This window comes from Centroberyx affinis, unplaced genomic scaffold, assembly GCF_046629955.1.
Source record: "Centroberyx affinis isolate AG114_WGS23_722 - 3 ecotype Tasmania unplaced genomic scaffold, CSIRO-AGI_Caff_v1 ptg002280l_1, whole genome shotgun sequence".
Classification (NCBI taxonomy): Eukaryota; Metazoa; Chordata; class Actinopteri; order Beryciformes; family Berycidae; genus Centroberyx; species Centroberyx affinis.
In genome coordinates, this window is record NW_027280558.1 from 87,446 (window position 1) to 98,311 (window position 10,866).

The 10,866-nt window shown below is 40.7% G+C and overlaps 1 protein-coding gene across 3 annotated transcripts in view; it reads right to left on the reverse strand.

Moving 5' to 3' along the window:
- LOC139655483 (receptor-type tyrosine-protein phosphatase zeta-like) overlaps window positions 1-10,866 on the reverse strand; it is a 55,103-nt gene that overhangs the window by 22,288 nt on the left and 21,949 nt on the right. For all 3 annotated transcript variants that reach the window (XM_071532905.1, XM_071532904.1, XM_071532903.1), the window contains exons 7-9: window positions 7,798-7,936; window positions 2,562-2,650; window positions 1,601-1,686 (exon numbers count right to left, since the gene is read on the reverse strand). In XM_071532905.1, the coding sequence (XP_071389006.1) occupies window positions 1,601-1,686; window positions 2,562-2,650; window positions 7,798-7,936 (314 nt within the window). The remainder of the gene's footprint in view (window positions 1-1,600; window positions 1,687-2,561; window positions 2,651-7,797; window positions 7,937-10,866) is intronic.

Below are 10,866 nucleotides of genomic sequence, written 5' to 3' on the forward strand. Positions count from 1 at the left end.
TCTGTGATTTGTGGTCTTTGTTTGATATTTACATCTCATCTTTTAGTTCTGATCCTGCAGCTCGGCCGGGGCTTTATTTCTGGATTCAGTTTATATAAGTGTTGTGATTTTCACGTCCGGAGCTGAAGGTTTCCTACGAGCGCTTTTTTTAGGAAAGTTTGTAGATTTTTACGCGCATCGCCCCAAAACAGAACTTAAGCTAAGAGCGTCTTAACCTTAAGTGAGTCTTTGGTCGTGTTCCACTGCTTTACGCTTCACCCTGCAGCTGATAACCAATCACAGCACACTGGGCTCTGGAAACACTTCTGACAGGTCGGCTATGTGTAAATGTACAGTTAGTCGCGCCGTCCTGTTTTGAAATGCTCAGTTGGCTTATGGTTGACTGTAGGTTTACTGTGTTCACCTGCCATGTAAAACACAATACTGAATAAGCCTCGGACTCAGGTGTTATCACTCTATTTTTAATATCGCTTTTTTTTTCATCCCCGGGGTTTTAGTTATCTGCCTCAACAGCCACAAGTCACCCAATCTCTGAACCCATCGTCTATCGGTCTGACGATGATTAGACTCTGGGGGGCGACGGCCAATATTTCGGGGTTTATAAAATAATATGGTTATAAATAAGGTTAAGGAAGTGTCTTTTAAAATGATTCACCGTTTTTATCCCTCCAAAATGTTTCTACAAAGATATAAAAAGGACATTGAAGTGGACTGCTCATTTTGTCAACTGGTACCAGAAGATATATGTCATTTATTTTGGTCATGTCCCCACTCTTGCATTTTTTGGCAAGATGTTTGTACATTCATTTCCCACTGTACTGATTCTGAATTCTCCCTTTCCTATGAAAATGTATTGTTTGGTTTTTTTACTTACACTTCTACCAAAGCAAATAAATACTATATCATCAAAAAAAATATATATATATATATTTCGGGGTTTCCGGTGTAGCCAGTGGACATCCGGGCCAAGACTTCCTCTTCCTGAGCCGGTCATTGTTTACAGTCCGATTAGCAACTTAGCAACGAGGTCTCATTATGCAATATCTGTTTATAGAGATTAGCCGAAATGTCGTCTGGACCTAAAAAACTTTGTGAAACAATCCGGTCGTAGACGTCGTCTCTCGACTCCGACTCCATTCTCATATCTCAAGTTGCTAATCGGACTGTAAACAATGACCGGCTCACAGAAGAGGAAGTCTTGGCCCGGATGTCCGCTGGCTGCACCGGAAACCCACAAATATTGTCCGTCGCCCCCAGAGTCTAACCGTCGTCAGACCGATAGACGATGGGTTCAGAGATTGCAAGTCACCCATCTCACTTTGTCCCCACTTAACCTCAATTGCTGAAGTTCATCAAATCAATAAATCAAGTCTTTAAAGACCGTCGTCTCTGTGTTCGCTGCTAGTTTTTCCAAAAACAAACACAGGGACGCCTCTGATCGGCTGAACGGACGCTGAAGAATCCATCCATCCAGAAGAAGTTAAACTGTCTTGTTGTCAAAGCGGATGGCGGCCAGCTGAGCCCTTTTCCTGCTCATGTGGATGGATTGGACAGTGTGATCTAACAGACCGGCAGGTGAGATAACAGGCGGATGCGGCACCTCAAACTCCCTGGAGAAGCCCTGGGTGTCGTGCAGCTCGCCGACCCGTCTGACGAACTCCTTCACCGGAACCGGCTTGTGCTCGTCTGACAGGAGGAGAAGAAGAAGAAGAAGAAGAAGAAGAAGAAGAAGAAGAAGAAGAAGAAGAAGAAGGAGGAGGAGGAGGAGGAGGAGGAGGAGGAGGAGGAGGAGAAATATCACTGATTAGAGCCCTGCATTCTGGCCCGAGCCCGACGGGGCCCGAGGCTATGATAGATTCGGGCCGATTTCCACATCACTAACTCGGGCTCGGGTCGTTCATGTATCCTCTATTTTCCTAACTGACATGGTGATAAATAACTACTATTATTTATATACATTTATATGGTTAAAATACGGAACAGACGGACCCGTAGCAGTCCGTCAAAAATAGAAGTCATGCGTATCTCCAGAGTTGCGGCTCCGATCCTGTTAAAAAGCTCAAACTTTTTCTGATAAACGTTTGAATTGATTTAATAAGCTATTCGAAAGTGATCAAATACATTAGGTTTTTATGTACAAAAAAAAATAAAAAATGGGGCCGGGGTTGGGCTCGGGCCTAAATTTGAGGCCACAGGACTCTATCACTGATCAACCCAGACGTGAGAAAAGGGACCGATATGCCAACAGTAGACCCGGGCGATAATTCAGTGTTGTGTAGCATGGATGCTAGCTAAAGGCGTTTCTATGGTTACAGTTCTGCTGAACTACTTTTTGGTGGAAGTCTGTAAATTACTTTAAAATCATTTTAAATCAGTATTTGGTGTCAAATGATGAATATTTTTGGTCAGCAGCTGTGTGATCAGCAGGATAATGGACAGTGTCGGGTCTTGATTCACCCTGTCGGTTATTTTGTGATAATGACCGGCTCACTGTCCAATATCTCTTACATAACAGGTTGTGTGTGTGTGTGTGTGTGTGTGTGTGTGTGTGTGTGTGTTACCTGATGTGAGCGCAGCAGCAGCCGGTACAGCGATCACTCTGGGCGATGTGCTGTCTTCGATGTAGAAGTGAGCGGTCTGGAAACAGTTCCTGCAGACGAAACAAACACAAACATCTTCAACTACAACTGGAGTTCGACTTAAAAAAAACCCCCAGAACAGGACAGACGGTCTGTGATCGAATAAAACAGTCAAACATCCTGTGTGACTGACAGAGTGACTTGAGAATTGGATCATTTTCAGGTCAGTTTGGGAATTGGACAAAACGTCTGGAAAAGTGTGAAAAAATATGATTTAGTGTTGCTAAATATGATGACACTGCCAGAGGTGGAGACTCGAGTCACATGCATGAAGAGAAGACTTGAGACTTGACTTGGGTTCTGGTGACTTGGGACTTGACTCTGACTTGGGTTCTGGTGACTTGGGACTTGACTCTGACTTGGGTTCTGGTGACTTGGGACTTGACTCTGACTTGGGTTCTGGTGACTTGGGACTTGACTCTGACTTGTACTCTGATGACTTGAAAAGGTTTCTAAAGTCTTGACTTGAGATCTTGTGTTTGTGTAAATGACTTAGATTGAAAGTGATGAGATTTGTTCCAGCAGACGACTGAATTTAAATTCTGTTTTCTGAATTTGTATGGAATGATTGAATTTATTGAAGTTGAAACTGATTATAGAAATCAAACTCATGATGCTCTTACCAAGTTTTTATCCTATTAAAACCATATTGCATTGAAAAGTCCTAGATATTTAGTTTTCTTTAAGATATTAAATTGATACTGGACTCTTGATTTGTTCTGACTTGACTTGCTGTTCTACATTTAGACTTGAGGCTTGACATTAATGACATGGACTTGACTTGGACTTGACTTGGTGATCTACATTTAGAATTGAGCCTCAAGACTTGAGACTGACATTGGACTGGAGCAAAGTTGAATGAAATCTACAAATCCAGTTAAACTGTTAAAAATATGGAAAACGTGTTTTGTAGGAATCCTGAACAGAAAATACAACCACTGGACAGAGAGGGAGAGTTTGGTTTGGCTGAAAAATAATAATAATCACTCCAAGTAAAGAAATGATCAAAATATCTGTGTTGATGTTGTGCTACATCTTGTAAATCTTAATAAAAATCTTAACAGACCAAACAATACTGTGAGCAAATGCTTCAGGATTTGCGCAGCAGAAAAATCTTTTGTTGTGATGTTGCCGGGCGAGGCGGCGCAGCCCAGACTCTGGAGAACACGTGGTAATCTCCCACAAACACAGGAAGGAAGATGTTCCATCTAATCCTCAACAAGGTTTTAAACGGATGAGGAACCTGCGTTGTCTCGGCCAAAAATGGGCATCAAGGATTATTCTGGACAAAAACAGAAGAAGAGTTCGCTGAGATTAAAGATCCGTGTTTTGGAGGCGGCAGAGAGGCGTTTGTGTGTCCAATGAAACACACTGTCTTTATTATTATTATCATTATTATTATTATTATTATTACTTCTCTATTATTATACTCTCTACAAGCTTGATGAATTTCTCTTTTAAAGTTTATCAGACTTCCAGAAGGTGAAATTATGGAGAGACTGGACTCAATATCATTGACAAAAGTGTCTCTAATGATCCACAAATAAGAAACACATCACAATGTGTTTTACTATCCATAAACAAATATCTCTCTACTTGTGTCATGTAAATTGTCATTTAAATGTGCAATGATTTGTACAAATTGATACATACAGTATTTGTGAAACATGTTTTCCGTTTTGCACAAATATCTCGTACTTTGTGTAGGAAAAACAAAATATGTATGTTTCCAATTTCCATATGTATTTTGTACAGTAAGCATTCTCAAAAGTAAAATTGGCTTGTGAAGTGATGAGTCTGCATTTGTGGATAAAGTGACACGTGTTGGGAAGCCAGCTCTCTAAATACGTTTAAAAGAAAGCTCAAAACTTCTCTCTTCACTTTAGCCTTTAACTCGCTCTGACTCTCCTGATCCAGACCTCAAACTCTTTTTTACACTTTGCTTCACACTGATGCACTGCTGCACTTCTTTTAAAATGTTGTATTTTACTTGATTTTATGCATTCTATGTACTCTATTTTTTAACTTTATTTTTATTATTATTATTCAGTGGGTTTTATTTTTCATCTTATGTTATGCAATCCTCATTTTTATCTTATTTTTACTATTATTATCCATCATATTTTATGCATGTATTCTATTCTCATCTTTATCTTATTTTCGCTATAATCAAGTTTTATGTGAAGCACTTGGTGCATGTAATTTCTTTGTTGTAAAGCACTTTGAGCTGCATTTCTTGTATGAAAGGTGCTATACAAATAAAGTTTATTATTATTATTATTACTTTCAGTGACTTTCCTCTTATTTATTTGATTTTGAGACTATCCTTTTGCTGTTCCTGCACAATCCACACAAATGAGGAGAGCAGAACAGTCAGAATAAGGCAGATCACTGCACTGCTATCAAGAAAATGACACTTGATTCTACTAAATTCTTGAAACAATTTGAGTTGAATTGGAAACAAGTGAAATGATCTAACACCACTGGCAGATTTCTTCACTTGTTTTAAGAAGATTATGATTTTAGGACTCAATAACAGACTAAATGAGTTAGAGCTGCAATGATTAATCGATTAGTTGTCAATTATTAAATTAATCACCAACTATTTTGATAATCGATTAATCGGTTTGAGTAATTTTTTAAGAAAAATAAGTCAAAATTCTCTGAGTCCAGCTTCTTAAATGTGAATATTTTCTGGTTTCTTTCCTCCTCTATGACAGTAAACTGAATATCTTTGGGTTGTGGACAAAACAAGACATTTGAGGACGTCATCTTGGGCTTTGGGAAACACTGATCCACATTTTTCACCATTTTCTGACATTTTATAGACCAAACAACTAATGGATTAATCGAGAAAATAATTGACAGATTAATCGACAATGAAAATAATCGTTAGTTGCAGCCCTAAAATGAGTTGTTAAGATAGAGTTTTTTTTGAAGTGTACAGCACCTGTTTCATGAGATATTTAAGAACCATTTGGCTGAATACTAATCGTAGGAGCAACTTCCTGGGCTCACTGCAGTGAATGTTGAGTCAAACTGGACTCAGAGTGTCTGACCTCAAAAGCACAGCAGAGAGGCCAAATGAGCTCCGTGTCTCTGAGGCAGCAGATTAGAGCAGTTTGTCCTTACAGGCCGCAGACACGATTCCTCGTGTCGGACAGAATCGGCCGGATGTCCTTTTCCTTTTCCATCCCCCGGCCCGCGGCTCGAGGTACATCCTCCACCCGGGATTAATCCCTCAGCCTCAGATTATTACCGGCTTAACACTGCTCAATCTGACGTACAACAACAGGCAGAGCAGAAAACAAGAACAATATGTCGCCTCTCCGCACGGCAGATCAGAAACGTACAGCCTCTGAAAAGTGTTTACACTGCGGCTGACAGCGAGTCCTGATTGGATTTCTGAAGTTGGTTATTTCACAGTCTGAGTGGCAGAGAGAGAGAGAGAGAGAGAGAGAGAGAGAGAGAGAGAGAGAGAGAGAGAGAGAGAGAGAGAGAGAGAGAGAGACAGACAGAGAGCGAGAGAGAGAGAGAGAGAGAGAGAGAGAGAGAGAGAGAGAGAGAGAGAGAGAGAGAGAGAGATGCTTCTCTACAAAACAAAGTCACTTTGAGGTTTGTGCCTTTCACACTGTTCCCAAACAGACTTCTGTCAGTGTCATACAGCAGCTTTACTTCCCTCAGCAGCTGAAAGCTTTCTTTCAGACCGGCCAGACAGAGACACAGACTGAGACTGAGACTGAGGCAGTCCTACAGCAACAACAGACAGGACACACACACACACACACACACACACACACACACACACACACACATCACAATGTAAAAACAGGACGGGGCTCGTGTTCAAGGAGATTAAGCTTCCCAGACAAATATGAGAGTCTTCTGGCCAATGGCTCCCCTTCACTACCCCCCCCCCCCCCTCTCAGACTTTTTTTTGTCACACCTAACATCACCATTCGGTTCAATGAGATGAACATTAATTTGATTATTTAACGTGATTTTGCATACATGAACCATATCGTGATATATATTGATATCGAAAAAAATCCTTATGATTATCATGATATTGATTTCAACCATATCGCCCAGCTCTAGAACAGAACAGAGCAGAGCAGAGCAGAGAGCCTCAAGGACAGAACAGCACAGAGGAAAATAAACACAAAAATCATAAAACATTTCAACAATGGAGACTCTTTTTAGAGCGATGAACCAAACAGTGACAGTAATGATCTGAATCACATGGTGGAGCAGTAACATCTGCAGTCTGGAGGCTTTATCCACAGCAGCTCACAGGAACAGGACTTCATACAGGTTTAGTCTAGAGGGAATTGAACCCCTAACTCTGACATTGTTAGTGCCTTGCTCTACATACTGAACTGCACAGGGAATTGAACCCCTGACCCTGACAGTGTTGGCACCATGACAATGCCGATGTAAGATGTCAGTCGGAAAAAAGTCAACTAAATAGATTTTTTAATACTTTTCTGTGATTGTTACTTTTCTGTGATTGTATAAGCTGTTGGCACGTGATGTGTCAAACCCCGTCCAGGTCAGAAGGCAAAAATCAGTTTGCAAACACAAACTGACCCCAGTCTGACTACTAAAATAGATTAAAAATAAACACATTTCAGCATTGGGGGCTAAGGGGAGGAAACCTGTTGTTCCCCCAATACATAAATGGAGGGTTTAGAGAGATGTAAATTGTTGTAAAATGTTGGTTTGCTTTATTTTTCATTTTGTTTCATTTTTCTCTTTTTTATTCAGATTTTTTTCTCCTATTTTCCTGATGTCTGTGTTTAATTAAGATTATGTTAAGTTTATGGATGATTGTGTTTACTAGGAAAACCTATCCATCTAGTGTCTGTGTATCTAGATTTGAAATTTGGTGTACAATTTTATAGAGTCCTCGCTCAAACAACAGAATTCTAATGTTAATTTTTGGTGCATTAGTTAATATGGACAATAAACAAAGAGCCTGCAATCTGTTTCTTCTTTTTTTTTTTTACAGCCAAAACATCCATGCCAAAAGAGAAATAAAAATAACAAAAGAAGAAACAGTGTGCAGTTTTATCCTCAGAGCCTTATGAGCCCAGAGGGACTGGGACCCGCGACCCGGCAGTCTCAGTGCCTGGCTCTCCAGCTGAGCAGGTCCTACCTCCAGTAGATGAGGATGCCGATCAGAACCACCAGACCCAGGAAGGTCAGGGTGGAGACGACAGCCAGGGGAACCACCGCCTTCCTCTCCCTCTCCCTCACCAGACCGACCCTGGACTCATGACTGCTGTTACTGGCATCTGGAGAGAGACAGACACACACACACACACAGGTAGGTAGGTAGGTAGGTAGGTAGGTAGATAGATAGAGAGATAGACAGACAGACAGCTAGATAGATAGATAGAATAAACTATGGCAGATTGCCATGTAGACAAAAAAACAAGTGTAAAGGAATCACATTTCTATCAACTGTTTCAGATTTGAGTTTTACTGCTACAAACGTTCTCTGGAGGCAGAAATAATCTGATTGGTTGAATTAAACCTCAGCGGGCGGAGCCAAAGAACCACAGTTTTTCAGAGCGCAAGTTAGCTAAATGGCAAACTTGCATGACAAAGAAGGAACTCATCAAAATATGAATAAAATTATAAAGTTGGAAAGTCAGCAACTAGCTAGCTTAGCAACATACCGTAATTAAATACCTTCAATTAAACGGCGAGTCCCTTATACTGGCCGGGTGTGGCTACACGTTTTGACAAATAAAGGCCGGTTTCAATTAGAAGCCGGTTGCCATTGACGCTGCGAAGCAGTTTATTTTTATTTTTTTACTTGCACTCAAACATCAGTCACATTTGTTAATCGCCATGGCGGCACAGAGAAAAAAGTACGACCTGAAATTCAAGCTGTCAGTTTCAAATTTGCTGAACAAAACTCAGGAGAAGCAGCAGCAAGACATTTCTCTGTTGATCTTTTTTCGGCTTTCATCCTTTCTAAGGTAGGCTACCAGGATTTTGATATGGGTCTCTCTCTCTCTCTCTCTCTCTCTGTGCTTTAGAACGTAACCGCTGTGAAACAATCAGAAAATAACGTTTTATTTCTCTGATTCAACGGCTTTCTCGCTACCACCGCTCCCTCTCTTCATTCACTTTCTAGCTTGCTCGACCACTGCTTCTCTGTCTCTCTCTCTCTCTCTCTCGGAGCGAGATCAAATTAATGATTCGTAATTTATATGTTATTCGATAGCCTAATTTTTATACAAGTAATATTCACACTGGTTTAAATAAACAATTTGATAGTATTTCCCATCTTTACTGAGCAAGAGTTTTGTGCGAAAGGAATTAAAGGCCTGTCCCATGTAGACGCCTGTCCCAAATATAGGCCAGTTAAGTTCAGTGTTTGAAGCAAATGAAAGCCTGGGCTATTAATTTAAGTTTTACAGTAGCTATAGGTTAGTTTGAACTTGGAAGGTCAGCAGGTAGCTAACTAGCTTACCTAGATAGCTATAAACTAGTATGGCTAGTTTGAACTTGGAAGATAAGCTAGGCTAACTAGCTAACCTCGATAACTTAGTATGGCTAGATTGTATTTTTTCAGTTAGCAGCAGAGTGCTAGGCTTCATAATATTAGCTTCCTCCTCTCTTACCTCTTGTCTTTTTCACTGAGCTTCAATCTAACATTACTGTAATTAATATTAATATTACTTTTTGCCTCAGCCCACTGAGACAAAAAGTAATATGCCTCCGAAAAATGTTGGTAGAACTAAAACTACAGTCAGCTGTTAGTACCTGCTTCAGTAAGAATCATGAATCATATTAGTAGCCCAGGACACACAACACCGACACATGTATGACCATTCACATTCATCCATCTACTGCAACACAAACACACGACTATCACACTCCAACCACCTGTCAACCCACTCCACAGAACACAGAGAGGCACAAAGGCTCGTAATCATAGTTAACACAGATCAAGCCAAACACATTCATCAGACCGCAGCAGCACACAAGCCATGCTGAGCAAAAGTCAAACAAGCGGCATAATTGCGACGGTGTACCTTGAATAACAGCAATGAAAACCTGACAGCTGAGTCTGACCTTATTGAGCTGCTCTGAATCTTCCGTTTATTCGTTTGCCAACCAGTAAGGAAAACGTTAGTATGGATTAACCTTGACTGGAAGCCTGTTTGTCAAAACTCACCACTTCTGTAAAAACTGACTCAGTTGAATGTGAATGGCTGGGTCAGGCCTGTCGACTAGTATTTCTAATGCGACCGTTTTGCTCTTTCTACTCTATGCACGCTCTGCATAAAGCCCGTTCATTCATCCAACAGATCTCTGGCTGCTTCTCAAAACCTGGTCACACTGGCAGTGATAATGGCAGAGAAAGAGCCTGGGCTGAATGTGTCTACTCAAAAACGCAAAAGGTTATTTGTGTTTGGTGCAGAGACTGAAGCAACAAGGTGACTCAAAGTGGCTCTGATGAAAATTAAAGGCAAACACCGTGAAAGCTCTATTGATAGTCCAATTTGAAAAGATTTCAAACCAAAGGATAAGTTCAGAGTGTGAGGGATAGGGAAGGTTACTGACATGGGAATAAACATAAAGTGGGCAAGGCAAGATAGGGGGCCGCATCTTAAAAAACTCACATCAGGACCGATGTTCTCACTAAGCTGATAATTTGTTTTTGTTTGTTCGGTGGGAAGGAGGAAAGTCCGCACTACCAAATTAATTACAAATGTTTATTATAACGCACAGCAGCAGACAAAGAACAAACAAGCACGTTTCTGTCTGCTGCTGTTGGTTATAATAAACATTTGTAATTAATTTGGTACTGCAGACTTCCCTCCTTTTGTTGAATCTGTATGCACAAGAGTCTGCATGAGTTTAGAGTTCAGTGGGCAAGTTCTTTATTCTTTCTTTGGTGCATAACCAAGTAGGAAGGTTCGAAACATGTTGCGTATTCAGTAAAACATGTTACAAACACAATCTGTTCACTAAATCCTTGGGGTTTAGTGAATTCACGCCCCTGGTTACTGAGGATTTTAAAGCCTCTTGGAGACTGTATGCAGTGTAGATCAGTGGTTCTCAACGTGGGGTCCGGGGACCACCAGGGGTCCTTGAGGGGGTTCCAGGGGGGATGAATTGTTAAACTTCAGCATTATTTCATTTAGAAAAAGTTAACACAATTAGAGAATGTAGAAGAATGACTGTTCTGATCATAGTTTCACTG